This window comes from Hippoglossus hippoglossus, chromosome 17 (genome assembly GCF_009819705.1).
Source record: "Hippoglossus hippoglossus isolate fHipHip1 chromosome 17, fHipHip1.pri, whole genome shotgun sequence".
Classification (NCBI taxonomy): Eukaryota; Metazoa; Chordata; class Actinopteri; order Pleuronectiformes; family Pleuronectidae; genus Hippoglossus; species Hippoglossus hippoglossus.
In genome coordinates, this window is record NC_047167.1 from 10,146,303 (window position 1) to 10,169,237 (window position 22,935).

Genomic DNA, 22,935 nt, shown 5'->3' on the forward strand with positions numbered 1-22,935 from the left:
CAAATCACTGCCTGAGCAGAAGTACAACACATACACTTCTCTTATTTAATAACGATGTGATCTTTCTTTCAAACACGTGAATGGAAACGAAGGGGGCAGTCCGATAAATTGACTCTACACCAAAGTGCAATTGAATTCAGAGGGAGCACTGTCGGTAGAGGCCTATCAGTTGATGTGTGCTCAATTCCCTATGCACGAAAAAGATGGTTACTCTTCTGCTTCTTCTCTTGCGATATCCTCCCTTTGTTGTTCTGTCTTTATTCAGATGCAACATTTCTCTCTCTCTCTCCCTCTCTCTCTCTCTCTCTCTAGTGTACAGCTTGCTTCAGAGATGTTTGTCCTCAGACAGGTTCTCTTTCATCTGCACTGTTCTTTCTTTATGCCGATGCAATGATTTTAAAAGACAATAAAAGACGTCAAATGGAGGGTGTGCTCGTTTCGCTGCTTCATTATGTTGTTAATCATCACGCTGTCACACTTTCTCAGAAGTTTGTCCTAGATACACTGTGGCCCTCATTTGTCAGACTCACTGTGATCATAGACAGAAAAAAAAGTTTTTCTACATTGAGCAATTGAAATGCAATTTGATGCACTTGAGATTGAATTTGTTCCCATTTTGATTCATTTGTGCACACATGATAAGTGTTAATACATATATGTATAAATGCAACACAATATTATTTACTCCTTTGCTATCCTTTGACAGTTGTGAGTGTACATTTTTTTTAATATGTGCCAGGCACCTTTTGCCACATCCTTTCAAGAGTGAAAATTAAAACCGGCTATTTTCCCTTTGCACAAAATATTCATCATGGATGAGAAAATAGATAGAAGGGAAATCAGGGAAACTGGAACAGAAGAGATAAGATGAGCAACAAGTAGTTTCAAAAGTCGTGTAACTCCTGAAGGGTCAAAGATGCACGTTACGAAACCCAAAGGTCGATTCATTGTGCAATTTCTTGATTCTCCCCATGTTTACCTCCAGTTTTGTCTGTATCCTGCATTTGCAAATGCATTAATAATAAAAGAACATATGTACAGTAATGCCCCAAGAAAGGTAGTGAGGATAAGATGACTTTCAAGCAAACATGAATATCAATAATGCAGAATCTAAACCATTTTCAAAAATGATCTTTGCCCAGTTTCAGGGGAGGAAGCGAATGCATGCAGCATGTTCGCTAGACCTCATGGAAACACATGATGCATTAAACCCAACAGGAAAAAGAATTCTCTCACACAACTTCATCTGCAAACACACTTGTGTTTTCATAGGAGCTTCGCAGGAAGCAGCTGTAATGAAACTGGAACCCGAGGTCTGTGGTGTTAAACAGATTTTTTTATTTTCTAGAGAGGAACAGTATACCCCACTGCACCTGCACACTGTAGGTTAATACAGCATAGGCGTACAAATGTAAAGAAGCACAGATGAATACAGATGTATTCTAGCACATAAAAACACACCGCAAAGAACAGACACACCTTACAAAACCCAGTGAAGCAGAGAGGAAGCTGTGTGAGTCATGCACAGTCATGTTGTGTCCTATCTGTCCTGGTGTGTGGAGGAAAAGCTGGGAGACATCATGTGAGAGTCACCAGGTAAAACATTTTACAATGATCAAGGGTTTGTACTGTTTTTCTGCACTGTCTGTTCTGAGAGTTCTTGAGCAACACCTATGAACTGGAGAACTGAACAAGTTGGGCGAGCAGATCATAAGACTGCACTTCCTCCTGGTGATATTTTTTTCATTTTCCTCATGATTCTGTATCTGTGCAAGAGCAGCAGATCACCAACCCAACACTGGTTTATGGCCTGTGTGTGACATTGTATGAGATGGATGGAAAACTATAGAACTGTATTGCATTCACTTAAAAAATGTAAATAATCTTGTTTATTAAAAATATGTAAAACAGACAGAAACAGACTGTAATCAGAATTTTTCTTTCATTAAAAAACTGAATATAACCTTGATTATTTAGAAAAACAGAGAATTGTTTCTCAGATTTTGTTCTCATAACAATTGGATATACTCTTGTTGTCTTGAAAATCTTGAAAAATATCAGATTGCTTTTCTCATGAAAACAGAAAATGATCTTCTTAATTAAAAAACTGAGCAAATATTTTCCCTCACAACAACAGACTGTAATCTCATTAATTCAGCAGAATTGTTTTATCAGAATAGTTTTTCTCTCATAAAAAATGAATATAATATCGCTTATTTAGAAAAACTGAGAATTGATTAAATATAATAGAAAAAACGGGTCAGAATTTTTTTCTTATGAAAACAGAATAATTTCATTAACTGAGAAAAACATGGAACGTGGAATCACCAAAAAAATGATCAATTCAGGAAAATGGCAGATAGTTTTCTCATTAAAAGAGAAAAGAATCATTAATTCAGAGAATCAGCAGATTGTTTTTCAAAGATTTATTTTTCTCACGAAGACAGACAATAATCTAGTTAATTCAAATAAACAGAGCTTTTTTAATCAGCGATCGTGCTTCCATATAAAAAGTGTAAAGTAAATAAAGTTCCTGTGTAGAAACTTGTTTGTCACAAAGCAGCAGGCTCCACACACATCTCTGCCGGTAACAAGTGACGCTGCCTTGATCATGTGACTGAGAACCAATCACAAAGGAGAGTCGCTGTACGAGGAAGCGGCAGGGCAGTATTTAAAGTCGCTGGGTAGTGTAGTTTGCTGTTTGTGGGTCCGTGTTGTGTTGTCGCTGACTTTGTGTACTTGTGTACAACTGAAGAGGATGAAGACGATGAAGGCTCCTGTGCTGCTGCTGCTGGTTCTGACTGTGTGGTTAAACAGTGGAGGCTGCGCTCCTCCTCCTCCTCCTCCTCCTGCTCCTCTCCTCCGTCCCAGTGGTGCTCCTCTCTGGACTCAGCTGTCCAGTGCGGGGTAAGTTATCCAGTTACATTGTACTGGTTTATGACGTTATAACCCCACCGGACTACTTTAACGTACAGGACATGTCACATACCGTGTAGTTCCGGTCAACTGTTCAACCCCCGTTTGAGTGCTGGAAACCATGGCAACGCGTTAATTTAGCTAGTTAGCTCACTTGTGAAACTTCACATACGTCATTTCACCGCTTCTATTCGAGCATATCGTAAGTACCCGCTGTCTAGTTACAGAAAATGACGCAGTGAAACTTTGTGAATATGACATTCAGCGTTGTGCCCACGCAGTGTTGGTTTTTCACAGGAGACCGACACACAAAATTGTGTGTGGACGTACAATTTGTACGGTGGCCGAGAGAGCTCGCACGTCTTTTTTTTTTTAGCTTTCAGTGGGTTGAGCTCTTTCGGCCACCATATATCTGCCAGCTTGCACTCTTTGAGGAGATGGATAAACTAGTTTGTTACAATGGGAAGTCAGTACACTCGGTGAAAGAGGAAGTCAAACAGTATCTATCCTCTCCCAACCTCTCATTGCACAGATAGCACACATAAGTAGTATAGTGCCATGTTTAGTTAAATGGACATCACAGTACCTGAAACCCACTGTCAACATCTGGGTCATCTGCTTTGTTTATTTTGAATCGTTGATTTTATGGTGGCACTGATGTAAACGGACATGTAAACACCCAGTAGAGTGCACACCATCCCCAAGGCCCAAGAGTCAAGCCACCCCATAATTGGACACACTCATACATATCAATTCCCTAAAAATGCCCAGATTTTTTTTTAGCAAGATCCATGAATTATATCCGGGGAAATCTGTGATAAAGATCCACCCCCAAAGCTAAATTGGTTCTTTCGTGAACCATACAGCATCCGTCCTCCACGGTTCATGGAAATCCTTCCAGTTATTTTTGTGTTATCCTCCATGCAAACAAACCAACTAACAAACAAATGGACGGGAGTGAAAACTTCCTTTTGGTGGAGGTAACTGGAATGGCACTCACTAGAGCACTCCACCTTACATTCAACATAGCTGCACAAAATTGCACATACTCAGATGATCAGTCCTGTAAATATGTCTATTTGATCAAGATCCATAGAAAGATCCAAAGAAAGTGATTAAAAAAAAAAAAAGAATCCTGGATCGCCCCTTTTTCCAGAACCATGTCAATATAACAATAATTGGTTCTTTCTTGACCCACGTCCCATGTTTATAACAAGTGTTTATGGGAATCCGCTCTGTCTCGCAATAATCTGAGCAACTGTTCCTGACTGTGAACGCCACCTCAAGTCAAAACAACACGCACACGCACACACACACACACACACACACACACACACACATCCTTCATTAAAAAACTGAGAACATGATCTAACTAAATTGATCTTTCCACTTTCTCCCTCTTGCGCAGGTTTTGAAGCACTGCCTTGAGTCTAACTTCACCAGGTCCCGCCAGACAACAGATCCAGTCGTGGTGGGGCTGTACTATGAGAGTCTATGTCCCGGCTGCAGAATGTTTCTCGTGAATACTCTCTTACCTACCTGGGTCTTGCTGTCGGACATCATGACCCTTACTCTGGTTCCCTACGGAAACGCTGTGGTAAGCAGTGAACCCAGGATATTGGTGTTACGGTTGGATTGTAATTCTATGGTGTTGTCAAAAAGATATGTGACGTTTATCTTACTAAAAAAGAAGCTGTTTGTTTGTTTCTAACCTTTTGAACGTTCTGCATTTACCTTATCCCCGACCACAGGAGAAACCTGATGGACAGAAGTATACTTTCGAGTGCCAGCACGGAGAACAGGAGTGTCTGGGTAACATGATTGAGGTAAAGTTACTTTCCTTAACACACAGTGAGAGAACTGCCCTGCCGAGTAATACTGTACAAATTGGAACCATGTTATCTGCCTTAGTTTCAGTGTTCAGATTATCAGTGTGGATTTTTGTAAATCTGGGTGAGGTGATAACATTGTAAGTGGTCAGAGAATCAGTGTCCTCAAATTGCCTTATTACCTTTTTTATACTAGTTATATACACACTACTGCAATTACATGATTGTAAGTCATGTGTGTGTGTTTCTGCCCCACTCCTTTCAGGCCTGTTTAATGAACAAGACCAATGCTTCCCGTATCATCTTCTGTATGGAATCCTCATCTGATGTCATCAAGTCAGCCCAAAGCGTAAGGATGTGTGTGTTGCCTCATTTGGCTGTTGTCTGTTTGCGTACCTTGTTCTCTGGTCCATCTTTTCAGCAACTGGCTACCCCCCCAACACACATATTATTTCACTGCTGTGTGTCGATTTTCTTCTGTTGATATCTGTAGTGTGGAATCCACGACCCTGACTTGAGCTGGGACGATGTCATGAGCTGTGTGAAAGGAGACGTGGGAAACCAGCTTATGCATCAGAATGCCATGATGACCAAAGCTCTGAACCCTCCACACAAATATGTGCCCTGGATTACCATCAACGGGGTAAGACTCCGCTGTAATTAATAAATCCTGCAGTAAAACCATGTCCAGGAAGTTGCAAAAAAAAATGCTGCTGATGCTTGCTTTGTAAATAAGTAACTTAACATTTAAAGTGATGATATAATGTAATGTTGTGATCATTTAGACCTTTGGCCCAGAGCTCCAATCTTTGAGTCAGTGAGAGCGCTGTGACTGATGCGTGAGAAGCTGCAGCTTGATGCGATTCACAGCTCAGTACAACAGATGCCACTGTATCTCTGCCAAGCAACCTGGGGCCAAACACACAGTGACTTGAAACTGGAGTTCACTCAAAAGCTACTACGTAAGAAAAGAGGAGGGGGGAAAAACAAATTCGGTCTTCATCACTCACTAGGCACCAAAGCTAGTCACTGTGTGGAGAACTAAAGATTTAAGGCAGTTTACTTTATCAAAGCAAGCCTGAACAGAAACAAAGGAGGGGAATTTTAGAGGATATAAATTTCTTTAAAAAATAAATAGAACATTTACATTTACAAGATTACATGGACACCAATATTCTGATGTTAACCAGATGAAGACATTAGTCTGAATAAGACACTCAGTGACAACAGCTCTGATTTGAATGGTAGCGTTAAAAAGCTGAGTCAAACTTCACATCTTTACAGAGTTAATGATAAATCTTCAGTTTTGTTTTGTGGTGTTAAGCAACAATCCTTTTGCACTCACATGACCCTGTAGGTAAACTTTTACTGCAACCACTGTGGCTCTTTGCCTTCGCACTTTGTATTTTTTTCAGCGTGCCTGTCGTACCATAATAAATATGCAAGTTTTTTGGGGCAAACCGTAGCTACATTCCATTGAAGACAGTATTGCCCTGCGATGCACACCGCTCTCTGAGTCTAAGAGTGTCAAAGAGGCAGAGCCGCAGTTTTCAGAAAAGCTGCTTTCAAACATGCACTACAGCTCTGAACCTTTCTACACACCTCAAGGAGCTGTAAGTGTGAATGTCTGAATCTGTTGAACTGGACAATAAAGTGTCTTTGTCGTGCCACCTCCGTAGTACAAAGTCTGTGTGATGTCCGAGCTGTAACTGGCATGCATGAGACAAAATGTTAATTCACATTTTGCACTTCCACAGTTTTCACCTACGTCCTTAATTTCACACATTGACCATCCACGATCCGGTCATATTCAAGGGTTTGACTTAATCTTGTTTAATTTTTGAAATGTAGTACAGTAAGTGATATTGCGATCTTTAAAAGAAATATGACATACTGCTATGTGGCATTTATTATAACATTTCCCACTGTGTTGCTGACATTGCATCTCTGTTTTAGTTAATCCAATAAAAACCTTAATTTGTATTAATTTTCAGGAGCACACAGAGGACCTCCAGGACAAAGCCATGAACTCTCTCTTCACTCTGGTCTGCAGCATGTACAAGGTACAATTAATGTCAATCACATCTTATGCATTGGCTCTTTGTGTTTGGCCTTCTGCCCTTTATTAACATTTTCACTTATTTTTTCATTTGCATGGACTTTATCGTTGACCTCTAGAACACTCTCTTAATTTCTTTTGCAGGGCCCCAAGCCTGCGGTGTGTGGAGGGGACCAGAGACTCTACAAGAGCTACTGCCACAAAGAGTGAAGGAGCAGCACCCGCCTTTGTGCTCGCTCTGTTCCAGGTGTGGCCTCCAAATAAGCAACACTGAGGGATGTCATCGAGTCTATTTTTTTAATCTGTGATTTTACAGTGTTTGTATAAAGGGAAGAATTGATCACCTGACTTTATGATTCACACAATATGAATACAAGTTACTTTTTCAAAATGTTTTCTAAAACCATGAAACCATAAATTGCTTTTTTTAGCATTTGGACAATGTGTTAATAAAGTATCTTTTGCTCAGTAAGATTCTTAAGTGGGTGAAATGTATCCAAGTGGCAGCCACGACGAGGGCTGGTTAAATATTTTAAATGCAAAGGTACTTCAGTGCTTCCCTTCTTACATCTTTTAGCATCGCACACATTTTAGGAAAGGAAGTGAGATATTGCCATCCCACAATTCTTTGTGGCAGCAATATCTAATAATGATGATGATAATAATAATCATAATAATTTGTATTATTATTAAGATTTATATAGTGCCTTTCAAGGTACCCCAATGAAGCTTTACAAAGTTAGAAACATTTAAAATTGTCCAGAGGTGTGGCTTTTTGGATCTCTGCTGGAGAGAGTTCCACAAGGTGGGGGCTGCCACCCTGAATGTCCTGTCACCATAGGTTCTCAGGTTGGTACGAGGAACAGGAAGCAGATCCGAATCTGACGACCATGAGTAAAGGGTGGAGGGAAGGCACTGGAGGGGCACAGAGGGATTTATGTGTGAGGAGGAGGAGATAATTACATAGTCTAGTGTAAGTGCAGTCGGATTCTCTTTGCAATGCGCTGCTATGAAATACGTCCTTTTGAATTCTCCTTCAGAACTTTCCTCATTAGCATTTACATCAATGAAATGGAATGAATGGTCAGGAAAGGACTTTTTCTTTTACCTCTCAACTGCATCAACCAGGGACTGTGTACAGATGATTGGACTGATTTAATGTTCAGTGTTCCTGCTGTCCCTTAGATGGCGCCATATCTCACCGTCAGTCCCCTTTTACCGGAAGTGTTAAGAGAGAAACAAACAGCGAGTTACATGTATATGGAGGTTATATGGAAAGAACTGTTGTCTGTGTCATACTACAGTCTTGAAATCATTATTTTAACTTCATCAGATTCCATAACTCTGAATGCACTATATTCTGTCTGTCCTCTGGAAAAACAACAGTTTTCAAGTGCAAATACATAACAGAGCAAAACAGAGCTCATAACTAAAGGTTAAATAAAGAGAAGTTTGAGGGATTCGTGAGTCACAACTGACGTCAAACTTTGTTTAGTGTTTGGTCTTTAAACTCAGCTTCATGCGGGGTTGCAGCAGAAGGAGAAGTTCATTAAAGTTCATCTCCTTAGAATCCTACTGAATGTTTAACACACACTCACATCCTATTAGAAATAGTAAATCCTTCCGAAGTTTGAAAACCTACGTTTAATGTTAAGGCTGTAGGCAGCGGCTTTGATCAAAGTCTGCGTCTGTCTGGGTCCTGAAACAGGTCTGGTTGCCCTCGGTCGTCTGATTCCACAGTCAGATAGACACACGTGAATAATTGGTCTGTCATGCGGGCAGCTCCACTACCTCAGTCTCAGTCTCAGCTAAAATCTGCTCAGTCGTTAACACTCACCAGACTAAAGATTCAAAAATATTCATTGTATTTTGGTCTAATTAGCTCACAGTTAAGAAAAGGGCCACAGTTGAAGTTTGACTGACAAGAGAAAAGTTAGCTGCTGATCATTGGTGTATTGTTAGCTATTGTTAGTGTCTTCTTTCTCAAGAGGCGGGGAAATAGTCCTTTGCTGAGTGACGGGTCACAGAACTATTGGTGCCAGAGACGACTTCAAAGCTGATGTTAAATGTTGTTCCTGTGTCGTCCTTTGCGGTGTTTCCTTCCCAGTTGTCTTGTTCCCCTGAGTTACTGTAGTAGCCGACAGCATGAGGAGAAATAACTCATCGAAAATTTTCAACTTCACCGAGGTAAGCGTCATTTATGGTCCTTTTAAAAAAATACCAAAGAAGAAGAAAAATCATTAAATCAAAATTCAGTTTATGGCTTTGGATTCATAGTGAGCCTGACTACACAGTTGAAGAGAAGATTAATGGAGCCTTGTGTTTTTAAAATAAGCCTTATCTAATCTAGCAAATTCAGATCAATTGCAACAAAAGTTATGTTTATTTGACTAAACAAATGCGTTTTTGGCAGATATTGAAATACCAATTTAAATTTACAAACATCATTTCTCAGTCATGGTTTGTCTGTTTTGTGACTGAGAAGAAGAAATTGATTTATGACAAGAGAAAGTCTGTGTTTTGTCCTGAGGGAAGTTTGTGCTACAGAAATCCAACAGTGCTCTCTGTGTCCTGGTCACCTTGCTCATAAATGGGCAACAATAAAACTGGAGAGTGTGTTGACAATTGTTTATGGAAAGGTGGAACATCCCAAGCAGATGGAGATATAGGGTCACGGGATGGAACAGGAAACAAAGACTGTTATCTACCCCCCCCCCCCCCCCCCCCCCCCCCCTCAATGCTGCTGACGCTGAAAGAGAGATGCCCTAAGAGCTAAATCACAAACACCGTCTCACTGTGAGAACTGTTTCTCGTGTCCAAGGTGTGCGTGTGGGTGTGTGTGTGTGTGTGTGTGTGGGGGGGTGTGGGTCTGAAATCAGATAAACATTTTCAAAAATAATGCCTGGGTGGGCTTTTGTGAGGGCTCGTCACAATTACAGCCCTGTCTGCGATTTACCTTTAAATTTCAACTTTTTTTTAATACTATCTCTTCAAGAAGTTCAGCAAAGGCCAAACTTCACCTATTAAAGTTTACTGATTGTGTTCACGTTTATCTTTATAAATAGTGAAAATGTCGACAAAGTCCAAGACAAACATGCACCAGTAGTTCTTTGGCTTTTTCTAATGTTATTTCTTAGCTGCTCATTAGGTTTGTTTGGAACCAGGTTCAGCGTTTTCATTTCGTCATCCCTAATGTGTAACACACACCAGCTAATGTCATTAACACCACTGAGGGGCTTGAGGTTCAAGCATGTCTGCATTTCATCCTCGTTGCAATGAAAAAGACACTGTGCTGACTCTTGATTTACTGCTTTACAATGGCCCTGAAGGGCAAATCACAATGGCACATCCCTGGTGTACCAGTGAAAAAGCTCAACCAGCTTTTCCATCTAAGACGGAGTCCGTCACTTGCTGTCTGTGGAGCATCTAAATGTCCCATCTCTTCATGGAGTCCCAATTCACAGCCCTAATTACCCAGTTTCACATTTAGAGGCATCAATCTAATAATCTAATGTAATGACTTGTCTTTCCTTTTATTCACATCTCACTCTGTCTCATCCTGGCCTTCGTATTTGTTCTGCCACCCAGAGACTGTGGGATTCTTCGGAGCAGACCTCCTGCACTGAGGCTGCTCAGGAGCCTGATGCCAGATGTGCTGTGAGGAGGCTCTTCTCGGGCACTCTGCAGCTGCCCAGGCTTTCCTCCAGAACCCCCGCACTGGACAGACCTGAGGATGGCCCCCAGTCCCGCCCCTTGGCCTGCAAGATCAAACCCTCCAGGAGCCTGGGGACTCTGACCAGCTGCATCTCACCAACCTAGTAAGTCAGTGTCCTCCTGCAGATACACTGGAGGTTTTCTGAGATTCACTTGTTCATCATTCTCACCAAAACTTCAGAATTACTAAATTCACATTATTTATCTCCTGAGGCTCAACAACGTCACAAAGGAATTACGTGATGTATTAACTGTATGTTTGAATGTTATGTTAAAAATGATTATTAACACTTTTAAACCAAAAGCTATACCCAACGTTTTTTCCTTTTAAACATTTTTGTGAAAATGCGTTGGTTTTTTTTCTAGTTCCCAAACAGCTGGGCACACTTTCAAGGTTGATGATTAAACGTATTTACGAACAATATATGATCAATCGATCTATCTCCTGGGACCTCACAGTGTGTTTCTCGTGAGCTAGCACTGATTTACGATAACCTTGCAGCACCTGCTTCCAATTCTGTTTCCTGTAAAAAAAAATAAGCTTAAATGCTTAATTTGCATAGGAAAAAAAATAAGAATTTCCTCTTGAGCATAAGAATTGACAGTGTCCCGCTCAGGGCATTGCTCTCCCCTCTGTCACACTGCTAAACAATTATCACTATAAAAGATCAGACAAACAGGGCTCTTATGATTGTGTGTGTGTGTGTGTGTGTGTGTGTGTGTGTTTGTTTGTGTATTTGTGTATGTGTCTACTGCACCTTTTCCACAAGTAGAGGGAATGCAAACAGACCTGGTTGAATACGTAGGTAGCTGTTTTGCATGTCAGAGGTGATCAGATGTACTTTGTTTGGAAACAGTTGCAACAGACTGTTACAGCCAACAAACCTGTTTGAATAATGGAAGCACCACATATACTACCCTATCATTGCAGAATAAAGAGATGCTGGTCATAGCCCTATTCACCAATATTAGTCTGTATGATGGAATTTCCAAAGATCTAACCTACACTGCTGTAACAGTATACAGGTCACTTACATTCAGTTTACCAAGACACATACTTTTATTTAGACACAGTAAACTGTATGATTAGTCTCTATTTATTCCCTAAATGTTTATTCACCAGCAGGTATAAAGCAGCACTCTCACAGCCACGACTCCTGTAGTGTTGATGGACCTAAAAGCCTTTCATTGTGCTCCTCGTCTGGGAAGAGGGCCATGTGCTTGTCTGTTTACAAGTTGATAGTGCAGTTTTGATGCTGTGCCAGGGAAATTGTTTATGTAGTAGCATAAGTTGTTTAAACGTGACAATGCCACCCATGTTGGAGAAATCTAATAAAAATATAACTGAATTATTTCATTAACATATCACAACCTTTTTCTCATCATATATTAGTCAGGTAATATTAAACTGGCACGAAATACCTATAAAATAGTCATATGATGAAATGTAGAACTTTTTTCTGAAAGTTGACAACAGACTATAGTATAGACTCTATAGTATAGACTAATATGAAAAGATGGAGGATTTTCTATTCTCAAGCATTTTATATCGTTATATCACGCTGCCTGAGGCTAGAGAGGACTCATTTTCAACCTTGTTTTCATCAATCTATAAAAACGCTGTCTATACAGACTACATCACTGTCTGTAGCATAGATTGTGTGAAGATGGACAATATGACAGCTCTTCAAAAGTCAAGGCAAAAGCAGCTCAATTGCCACCTGGTGGCTGGCTGCAGTATAGGTCATAAATCCTGCCTCTTGCATGTTAGCGGATGGGTCATGGACCAAACTAAAAAGATGTAGTACACATCAAATACATTTTTCTTAAAGATGATTTTTGGTAGTTCTCGTTGCATTGATGTATGTTCAAGTGTTAATTTTTCCGTTAACTTTGATTCTAATTGGTTGATTCTGTAAAAGCGGGTATGATTGGCAGCTGATTGACAGCTGCGATTCACGACTTGTCAGTAACGTGTATTGATGTGACATCACCATCCACAGCTCCACACCACGGTCACTACTGAGCAGACTCCGACTCCGCAACATGGCAGCATTTGCATACTGGATATTTTGGCTTCATTTCTGGATAGGAAGTGGAGACGTGTTGTCTTTATATACAGTCTTTGGTTCACTACGCTCAACCCTTTCTCATTATCATTTCAAAAATATTGATATGTACAGTTTTTAAATAACTTTGATCACTTTTCCCAACTAAATTAAAAACACTTTAAATTCTGCCCTATCTGGTTTGCTATAATCTCAGCAGGGACACTTAGAACAACCTGTTTGTCAATGACTGTTAATAGTACTCCAGTGAAAATATGATGATACTGTCGTTCTGTGAATCTGGTGTCAGTGAAGTTATCACTTGGGGAGGATGGACCAAGAGTCACATCCGGTGTTATACACTGATGATGGCTGATATAAACAATGTTGACATGCATCGACCTTAATATGACTAGTTTACATCCACAATGTCACATTTGGATGAGAGCACATTTCTGCTCGTACAGTGCTGTCGCTCCAGAATACATACAGCAGCTCGGAGTGTATGTCCATAAAAAGAATCTTTCTTCCCTGTTCTTCCTACCAGCTGCTGGTCATAGGTTCAGTCCTGTGTCAGATGCTCCAGCTCCCTAGGTTATTTCAGTTTCTCTAGACGGTACCAGTGTTTAGCTGTGAGTCCTTAATCACAGGAGGACCTTTTCTCACTCTTTAGCGATAAACAAAGCGATTGGGTGGGGCCGAAGATGATGTTGCCTCCGGTCATAGATAAAGAGCGCCATCGTGACAGCACCCATGCTCTCTATAGCTTTTATCTACCTCTGCTTTTAATAGTCAGAGGCCCTTCATGTGACTCTTCCTGGTAAACTCGGAGCATGTGAAAGCCAAAGAAGCTGTCTCTCAGGAAATAGGCAACTTAACAACAAATAGCACCTCAGGGACCAGAGGAGAAGCCTGAGTATGCAAAGTCAGTAGGAGTGAAAGTAAGAGAGGCGAGCTGGAGGGCCAGGTCAGGCGACGGCTTAATGTTTATAAACTGGAGGAACTCAGAGAGGAAGTAATTATGGAGCAAAGTTTGAAGTTGATGAAGAATATGCTCCGTCAGATTGGGAGTGAAGGAAAGGGGGAGGCAGAGTATTGGAGAGGAGGTGACCCGTCATGATTCTCCTCCCTGTAAATCAGACGTCCATATTTAGTTGTAGAGAGGGAAGGCCTAGCACTAATGTAAACAGAGCCGGGGAGAGGGAGGGAGGCAGGGAGAGTACATCAACACTAATGTTTGTCTATATTGCCCAGTCTGACTGTTAGCGTGGTCTCGAGGAAGAGACGAGGAAAGGGTTTCAAATAAATATTTAAAGAGATGCCTGATAGAGAGGAGTTTTCATAGACTTTTTGGAGAGGGGCTGTTTCTCTTTTTGGACTTTTAAAGCAGTTTCTTTGAGAGTGGACATGAGCCGGCACAGGTTTTGTTAAAATGTGAGGAACTGAGGACTGGGCCAGAGCTTCACCAGGATTTTTTGGAAAATCAAGACGGTCACAGCCTTATGCCATGTAACAAAAACCTCATGTAAAGGTTTTTTGAGAAACACACACTACAGTGTTCCTTGGACCAAAATTCCCCAAGACAGTGCGAGCAAAGGATCTTACCATCTGGCCCCTGACAGTCCTCTGCTCACCATGAATGACCTGCGCTCTGAGAGCTCTGAGGAAGAGCATTCTGAGGTTGAGGAGAGGACGCAGGAAAAAAGGATGACCAGGCTTCCAATCATTCAGCTCATGCCCAGGTCCAAAGCAGGCTCACCGGGAGGATCCCCGAAGACCTCGCCCAAGGATTCCCCACGTGGGTCTCCCCGAAACTCCCCGGTTCTCTTCAGGAGGCTGCTAATGAACCGCAGCATCCATCTCCAGAGGCGCCGCTTCACCCTCGCCCACACGCCCAGGTAGAGTCAATAACGCTGAGGTGATGATGACCCAGATGACAGATCTGTTCCACCGAATAAAACACATTTAGCTTGACCCTTTCGCATATTTAACACTACTCACTCGCTTCTGCACCTGCACTGGACTGCTTGAGTGAATATTATAGTCGCAGCTATTAAGTGGTAGTGGACAAGGCAGATAACCACATCAATATACCAACTTAAATTCATATCCCAATATTTTAACTTTAAGCATGTTTGTTACGATGCTCCAATTTAAAATATGTGGAGGATGCTCAATATATACAGTACTGTTGGAACTTTTAAGTTAGATTTTTTGAGTTTTGTGTTAACACAGAGTATTCATTTTATGGCCCTAACACATCAAGTGCAAGACTTTTGACATATTTATATTTTGACCTGAGACTAAGAACTGAGATTTTCTTCTTCTTTTTTACAGTCGCTGTCACTTACTCTTCAATTATACCTTTTTAAAAGCTCTGGTTAATGTCTCAGTCGATCTGTTTGTGCTGTTGAAGTAGGCGATGGCTCCTTGTTTCATGGCCAATAGTCCCTCAGCTCTAGATGTTGTGTGTATTTTTGGTTTCTTTTTGTGCAGGCAGGCAGGCAGGCAGCAACCTTTCACACTGGATAAGTGTTTGCCCTTAAGCTTATGTTATGAAATTGATCCTGACCACAAGATGTTCATGTACTGCTGCATTTCAGTTAAACCCACTGTCCTCTACCGAGAATAAAATCACTCCGCTTCAGGCAAATTCAGCAAAATTAAATCCTATTCATTTTGAGTATTTTATACTCGCTCTTTTATCCTCTGCAAATGGAATAGGTGATATTGAAGATATTACACAACAGATGCAGGATTTGTACGTGGTATTGTGCTTGATTTTCTATTATTTATATAACTGATCAACAAAGTACTCACAGTAGATGCAAAAAAGAAATGGATGAGGATATGTGCTGTCGGTTTTATTGCTTCATTTCCTTCAGGTGCGAGTGTTTTCCCACCTTTTGTCAGCAAACACACAGCTCAATGACACTGCTGATGGATTAGCCGTTTGCTGTTCCACCTCCTTGTCAAGCAAATACCCAGTGATAAAAAAACACATTTTAAATAACCACACAAAAATGACACACACTCCTCGAGCGTGTAACTGGTTTTTCCATTTATTCTTAATTTGTCACACTTCTTAGTGCATTTAACTCTTGTTTGTATAGAGCACAGCTGTCTTGCCAGCTCCACTCGGGTTCCTGTTGATAGCTTTAGTTTTATGAGGAGTTATTGCATCAGGCTCTGCCCATATTTCCAATGCTAATTAAACATTTACATGGTAAACGATGTCGAGGCAGGAGTCGTATGATCAATTTAACTATGCATGACTCCAACTCCTTGAAAGGAAGAATAAATAGGGCCTTATGTGTGGATGGATATGGAAACAGTCAGATACTGTATGTGTTCTCTTTTGCTTCAAGCACACAATGTATTTCTGTCTTTTTTAATACGTCTGTAGGTTCCTTCAAATGAAGTGTCTGTTGTGGACAATTATAAAATCCTGTCAAATCGATCGCTGCACACATGTTTCATACCTTTTTGTCAATGTATACCCTTCACCTCTCAACATGTATACACATTCAGGCACATGCAACTCGGGGCTGTTACAAGGTGTTTCCAACTTGTTGAAGTGATGTCAGATCACATGCACTGCGGTGAAATAAAATTAAAAGCCTGGAAGAAGCTCCAGCCAGAGCTGTAAAACCCAACTTTACTTTTATTGGCAAGAAAAGAGTATTAAAAATTCCTAAATAAGCCAGGGCCTACTTGAAAACTTAAAGTGTTTACAAGTTCAATCACCCTTTATAAACATGTAATGGGGTGTATAATTTTCCTCCAGGCTTTTAATGGTCTTGGATGTGAGATTGGTGGACACGTGTCTTTTCTCGGTTTTAGTGTAACTCTGCAGCCAGGATCTTTCATTAATTTCAGGGCTGTCTGTTGAAAATCTAAATATCATGGAGTGAGAATTCATTCAAGGGGATTTCAGTCAGATGCTCGGCTCTGAGGTCACGCCAGTGGAAGTTTCCCTCTGCTGGGTATGTGCAGAGTCCTATAATGTCAGTGCTGAGATAAATGGACGGGGATGAGTTACTGCAGGATGGCTGGCAAGGATGAGGAATTAAACAAACTGGGGGTCAGGCGGAAAATAAATGTCGCAGGCAAGTTCAAATATAGAACGTAGCCACGAAGTTATTTTCACTTAGTGTCTGAGTTGATTAAACCTCTTTTTCCACTCAACAGACTCTTCATGTCAAGTGGATTTTCTGATGAAGAACATTTTGTGAAAATTGTTTTCGTGAGCCAGGTCTGGGGTGACGGCCAGTTTTGTTTCCGTTATGTCTTTCATTGATAAATTAAAGAAGATTTTCTGGATTGGCAGAACTTAAAGGGGACATAGCATGCCCATTTTACCACAAGTTGATATGGTTCCTTGGGGTCTTAATGAAATGTCTGTAACATACTTTGGTCAAAATACCACAAGGATCATATAAAACAGCACCCTTTTTACCCTGTATAAAACAGCCCTCCACAGAGTGACCTGTTTTGAGTGCCTGTTCCTTTAAATGCTAATGAGCCAGCTCCCCCCTCCCCCCTCTCCCCCCATGATTTTAAACGATATAAATTACATATTTTATATGATATAAATTATCAAATATGCATCCCATACTTTGTATTCCCCTTGTTGTCCTGGAGTTTTAATTTTCCCAATCACATAATTAAATGTCCCCCTCTGCCCATCCACTACAAGCACACAAGCAGACAGACAGAGAGAGAAAGAGAGGGGTGGGGGGGGGGGGGCTATGAAGACCATCATTTACCCCCGAACCCCGACATTCAACGGGTACAACAACAAGCGGAGAAAGCAGAATCGCGGGCTGACCTTATATATACAGTCTATGGGGCTGACCAGCGGAGAAATGCTCGTCCCGTGTGAACAGCCAGGCGGCTGCGTGCTGGAGAACGGCGCTGCGCTGCCTCGCTGCGGCGCTTCCGCGTCCGGTGTACCCCGGCGTAACTACTGTACCCCGGCGTAACTACTGTAACCCGGCGTAACTACTGTAACCCGGCATACAGTAGAGCTGAACACTGCGGAAGTCTTCCACACAGCTGGCAGTGTGGAAGACCGCTGCGAGGCAGCGCAGCGCCGTTCTCCAGCACGCAGCCGCCTGGCTGTTCACACGGGACGAGCATTTCTCCGCTGGTCAGCCCCATAGACTGTATATATAAGGTCAGCCCGCGATTCTGCTTTCTCCGCTTGTTGTTGTACCCGTTGAATGTCGGGGCTCGGGGGTTACAGTAGCGCTGAACACTGCGGAAGTCCTCCACACTGTTGGCTGTGTGGCGCTGACACAAATTCCAGCTCACGCACGGGAGAGCGAGCGGTCGCGCCCGAGCAGCTGCTGCAGCCTCCCAGTCCCAACGATCCAGACAAATGCCACATGTGAGTGAATCGCGGGCTGACCAGCGGAGAAATGCTCGTCCCGTGTGAACAGCCCGGCTGCGTGCTTGGGAACGGCGCTGCGCTGCCTCGCAGCCTCGCTGCCTCCGGTGTAAACCCGGAAGTAACGAGTGTGGGGGGACGGGGGGTGGGGTGGGCCAAGACCATGTAGGGAGACTTCCAGTTCCTTGTTACGACACAAAACCCAGGAAGCGCAATCGAGTCGCTCAAGCATGACGTTTCTGACTTAGAGGAACTATAACAAAACGCGCGAGTGTTTTTTCCCCAGAGTTTTTGGGTTGGTAGACATGCCAGATACCCACATTAACCTGTAGAAGCACTAACAAAGTGGAATTTGCATGCTATGTCCCCTTTAAACAAGCACAATAATCATCACTTTTATGTGCATCCTCATCTGCAGTCGATCAGGAATGTGGTGTTTTTCCAAGGGGAATACAGACATTAGCATACAAGAAATACATATACAGCACATACAACTATATATTTCCTCTCTCTCTCTCTCTCTCTCTGTCTCTCTCTCTCTATATATATATATATATTCAACATACTATATGTTAAACTATATAACAGTATGCATTCATAGATATATATTTGTCATGCCATTGCATTTGGCCCATCCCTTCTTGGGATTACTACACTACACAACTTATTGTAAGTCGCTTTCAGGCATTCTCCAGCTAACTGGCTAATTTATCAGTTTCATACAATAACAGCCATCTCAGTCTTTGCACATCACATCTTATATTTACAACATCAAAATATTGTATTCATCTATGAAACAGAGCATTACACAGTTCACAATAAAATGGGCAGTAGAAAGCAAAATGAAACCTGTTGTCTACATCATCTAGACGGCACATAAGAGAGATCCACTTTTCTTTCTATGAATTAATGAAAATACCTGATCTCAGCTCGGCTCTGCTTTTTGGACAGTTTATATACAACATAGATTATAGACATCAAAGTTGTATGTATCTTAAAGAGTTGCTTGCAAATCCAGTTGTACACTATGTACACTATGCTCCTGAAGCTGACCTGGATGACTGAGAAGCTCCACATATAGTTCTCTGTACCATATTCAGTTTTTATCCTGAAGCCATTTTGGTTTCATCGATAGATCGCTGGCCCACTGTCCTTCACTTTGTGGAAACAGCTCCTCTAAACAAACAAAGATTAAACTTGTCATCGCAATCCTTATATTACAGAACAATATGTACACATCTGTAGACCAGGAGCCAGACACTTGTTGGTCCCAGATAAATATTTGTCTTGTCATCCTGCTTTCTTCCATATCAAGTTACCGATTCCATAACTGAGCTATACATATCTCAGGTCTCACATGATTCCCATCCCATGTTCCCCACTATAGCCAACATTGACGTGCATTTATGTACACCTAGTGCTTATAGCACTATTTTGCACTGATTCACAAAGACCCCCACACAGACTTGAAACAGTTTTGTATGTATAGTTTTACTGTGTTCACAAATTCTTTCGCAACAGATATACAATGGATAAAAAGGTATTGAAACAAGGATTTATGTAATATAATTACAATTATTTGCATATGAGATAAGAGGCTGCGAGAGATTTGTATTAGAATGATTAGTTTCGTGAGTGTTTAGATATTGCATAATAAATCGGATATAATCTATAAAATGACAATGTGCCCAAGTAAATTCAGTGTCTTTAACTAGCTTTAGAAAGTTATAGGTGATTTAATCAGTGTCATTTTTTTATTATTTGGGGGTTTTATAAAGTGTCATCCTGAGCCTGAAGAAACCAGATTGTAAGTCCCCAGTCCGACTCAGGCATATGTTTCATGTTTAGATTTATTCAGGATGCCAACACTTTCTCCAAAAAATGAACATTGCATTTGCTGTTGTTCTCCAGTAGGGGCTGCTGTGTTGTGAAGCGTGTGCAGAGTCTGTCAGGAGGATGGGTTTAGTTTCTCTGATGGGTCACAGTGGAGGAAAGAGACGCTGTACTTAAGCTGGAGTTTGGTCCTGTGGAAGCAAATATTTTAATAATAATAACAATAATTTAGCTTTTGAATGAGAGTTGGTGCTATTAAGAAATATTAATATCTTTATCTATATGTTAGACCTTTTCTCTGAGTCAGACCGAACTATTGTAGATAAATAACAGTTTTAAAAAGTGAAATCATGCAAAGTAACTTTAAAAACTCTCGTGAGGTTTTCCAACCTAATTTGTGTCTTTTGGCCTAAAGGTTTAAAAGTGGAGCAAGTGATCACATGTCACTGAACCTAATACCTGTTTTGGACAGTTATAACCTCACATCTGTCGTAACAGACACTTCCTGTTTGCTCCTCCCTGACATTATTAAAAATGAGAGGTTTTCATCTCTTTGCTGATCACCTATTTTCTGCTGTATTTTCACAGTCATGGGTTTAGTGACCCCAAATATTTGTTTAACATTGCAGAGGATATTGTGCGAATCCGATGGATTAGAGCACAGCACGGGAGGAGAACTAAATATAAAATATGGGAAATTAAATCACCTTTGCAAAGGCTTACAATCACACACAGACACACACACACACACACACACAGACACACACACACACACACACACACACACACACACACACACACACACACACACACACTCACGCACACACACACACACACACACACACACACACACACTCACGCACACACACAGACTCACGCACACCCAAACACACTCACACACTCACACACACTCACACACACACACACACACACACACACACACACACACACACACACACACACACACACACACACACACACACACACATTATTGAAGTATTGATTGACCAGAATGCTATTGCTGCTTCTGGCGTGGGGGCCGGCTGATAGTGTACACACTATCATTGCATAAAGGGTATTGTTTAAAACGTTGTACTTGTAATATTCTAATGTAGCACAGTGTTAAAAAGTTTTTTTATTTAAATATATACTTTAATAGTCTCACTCAAACACCAATAGTCCACTTTCTCATCACCGTCGGTCTTTGTGCTCTCTCTCTCTCTCTCTCTCTCTCTCTCTCTCTCTCTCTCTCTCTCTCTCTCCCTCTCTCACCCTCTCTCTCACCCCACCCCTTCTCTCTCTCTCTCTCCCTCCACAATATCTCTTTCTCTCCCTCACTCTCAGGGGAGATAGTGTTGTTGTTTGTTGTTTTAAGCCTGAGCTTGGTCCCACCACTCTCAGGAGAGACGAGAAGAGAGAGACAGAGCACAAGTCTGTTATGGCCCGCTGACGAGGGACTACATGGGACGGCCCACTCCGGGGAGCATCTGATGGGATTATAACACTCTTTTCCAGCTCACTTTTTTTCCCCCTTTCCCCTCCACTAAGAATAACTCAGTGTGTGTTGGTGGTGCAGCATCACAGAGGCGACTCTGTGTTCAAACGGACAGCTCTGTGTCAAGGTTACTGGACCTGATTTATTCATTTATTTTTTTGAATGCAGCGAAATATCTGGGGCCCATTGTTGAGGAGTTTTTGGAAGTTTGCAGCGCATTTGGAAGAATTCAAGCTTGCAGTTTCCTATTTAGGAGTACAAGAGGAGGACAAAGAGAACACACACACATACTCACGCACAAGAGAGCTGCTTATCTTGGCACGTCTGTGATGGTGAACTGAAAGGAGAATGAGAGAGGATCTAGTCCCAGATGAGCACTGACAGCTGACACCATCCTCAATTTGCCTTGATTTGATCTGGCACCATACTTCCACTGTCAGTGAGAAGACATGCTAACTCGCTCTGTGATAGGTCTCTAACAGCCAAGACTCTTTGCCTTTTTAGGCTGTCCACACACACACACACACACACGCACGCACGCACGCACGCACGCACACACGCACACACACACACACTGTGCTCTAAACCTTTTGGGCTCTTTTTTTCCCTCCCACAAAAAACAAAAGGACATATCCTTGTTGCCTGGACCAAAATCTACACTGCAAAACTAATTTCCAGTTTGATGCACTTTTATTTGTTGATTCCGCACTGAGCTGGAAGTGAATTGCTTCTAGCTAATAAGTGTTATCTAATAAATACAGAAGGGGGGACCCAGCAGGCCTGACTTACTGTTGGGTTCACTTTCAGACTTGGTCCTACCAGTTGCAGCTGCAGAGACTCTGAATTGACTTTTGCTGTTTTGGCCCCTGTCACTCTTGGACCTGTTTTTTTCCTGCACCGTCCTCTCAAAGGGAACTTTCGCCCCGGTGCCACAACTTGTGACCATAGATAACGTAAAGGAATCCGGACTGTTTTCCTTTCCGATTTATGACAGCATGGGGATTTTTATTGCGCCACAGAAGTTAACTTTGTGCATCTCTCGCCTCCCAAAGCTCTTATTTTGATGCTTCCCTGAACTCAACTCACGTCTTTAAAAAAAAAGAATATATACAGCCTATAAGATGATGAACAAAGACTCTCGCTTCTCAAGGAAGATGCAAGGCAACTTCTCCACGCGCAGACACTCGTGCATTGGGTACGTATCAGGTTGTGTGGCTGCGAATACAGTTGCTGATGTAAAGTGAAGGCAACATAATACATGTGTTGGCAGAAGTTTGCAAGTCTGCAGTATCTGGGCAGTTCTGCCCGTTTTTGTCTTTTACAGACCGTGAAACATGATCAGCTGATGGTTATTATTTGACAGTGCTGCTCTGTCTCTGTGTTTACAGTGGTATTGTGTTGTGTTGCTGTGTTTTCTTTGACTAGTTGCTTTTTTGTTTTGTTGGGTCATGCAGTCTTGATATTTTGAGCCCCTGTCGGAGTGAACCATTTAGATAACATATAATATAAATATTTATATATTTGCAGTTCTCTGTCAGATTAAACCCTGAACTTGGTTTGTGTCAGTGATGTGAAAAACACTAAAACAAATGTCTGCCAAACGATTGGACATGTGCCGTGGTGAAGCCAGTGGGTGTTGCTGTTGGTGA

The 22,935-nt window shown here is 41.6% G+C and overlaps 2 protein-coding genes across 4 annotated transcripts in view; both read left to right on the forward strand.

Annotated features, from left to right (window-relative positions):
* The first annotated feature begins 2,646 nt into the window (after window positions 1-2,646).
* ifi30 (IFI30 lysosomal thiol reductase) lies at window positions 2,647-7,188 on the forward strand. Its single transcript, XM_034613160.1, is given in 8 exon segments — window positions 2,647-2,818; window positions 2,821-2,907; window positions 4,325-4,513; window positions 4,668-4,742; window positions 5,011-5,094; window positions 5,239-5,388; window positions 6,740-6,808; window positions 6,949-7,188. Coding segments are annotated over 8 exon segments (780 nt in total). The 5' UTR covers window positions 2,647-2,758; the 3' UTR covers window positions 7,015-7,188.
* A 1,663-nt stretch (window positions 7,189-8,851) lies between these two features.
* Window positions 8,852-22,935, forward strand: part of pde4ca (phosphodiesterase 4C, cAMP-specific a) — a 48,482-nt gene continuing 34,398 nt past the window's right edge. Inside the window, exons 1-3 of one of the 3 annotated variants that reach the window (XM_034613145.1) lie at window positions 8,852-8,991; window positions 10,393-10,600; window positions 12,109-12,115. In XM_034613145.1, the coding sequence (XP_034469036.1) occupies window positions 8,950-8,991; window positions 10,393-10,600; window positions 12,109-12,115 (257 nt within the window). In that variant the 5' untranslated portion in view covers window positions 8,852-8,949. Of the gene's footprint in view, window positions 8,992-10,392; window positions 10,601-12,108; window positions 12,116-14,148; window positions 14,465-21,137; window positions 22,482-22,935 lie in introns of those variants that run through there. The other 2 variants (XM_034613146.1, XM_034613150.1) reach the window with 2 other exon arrangements.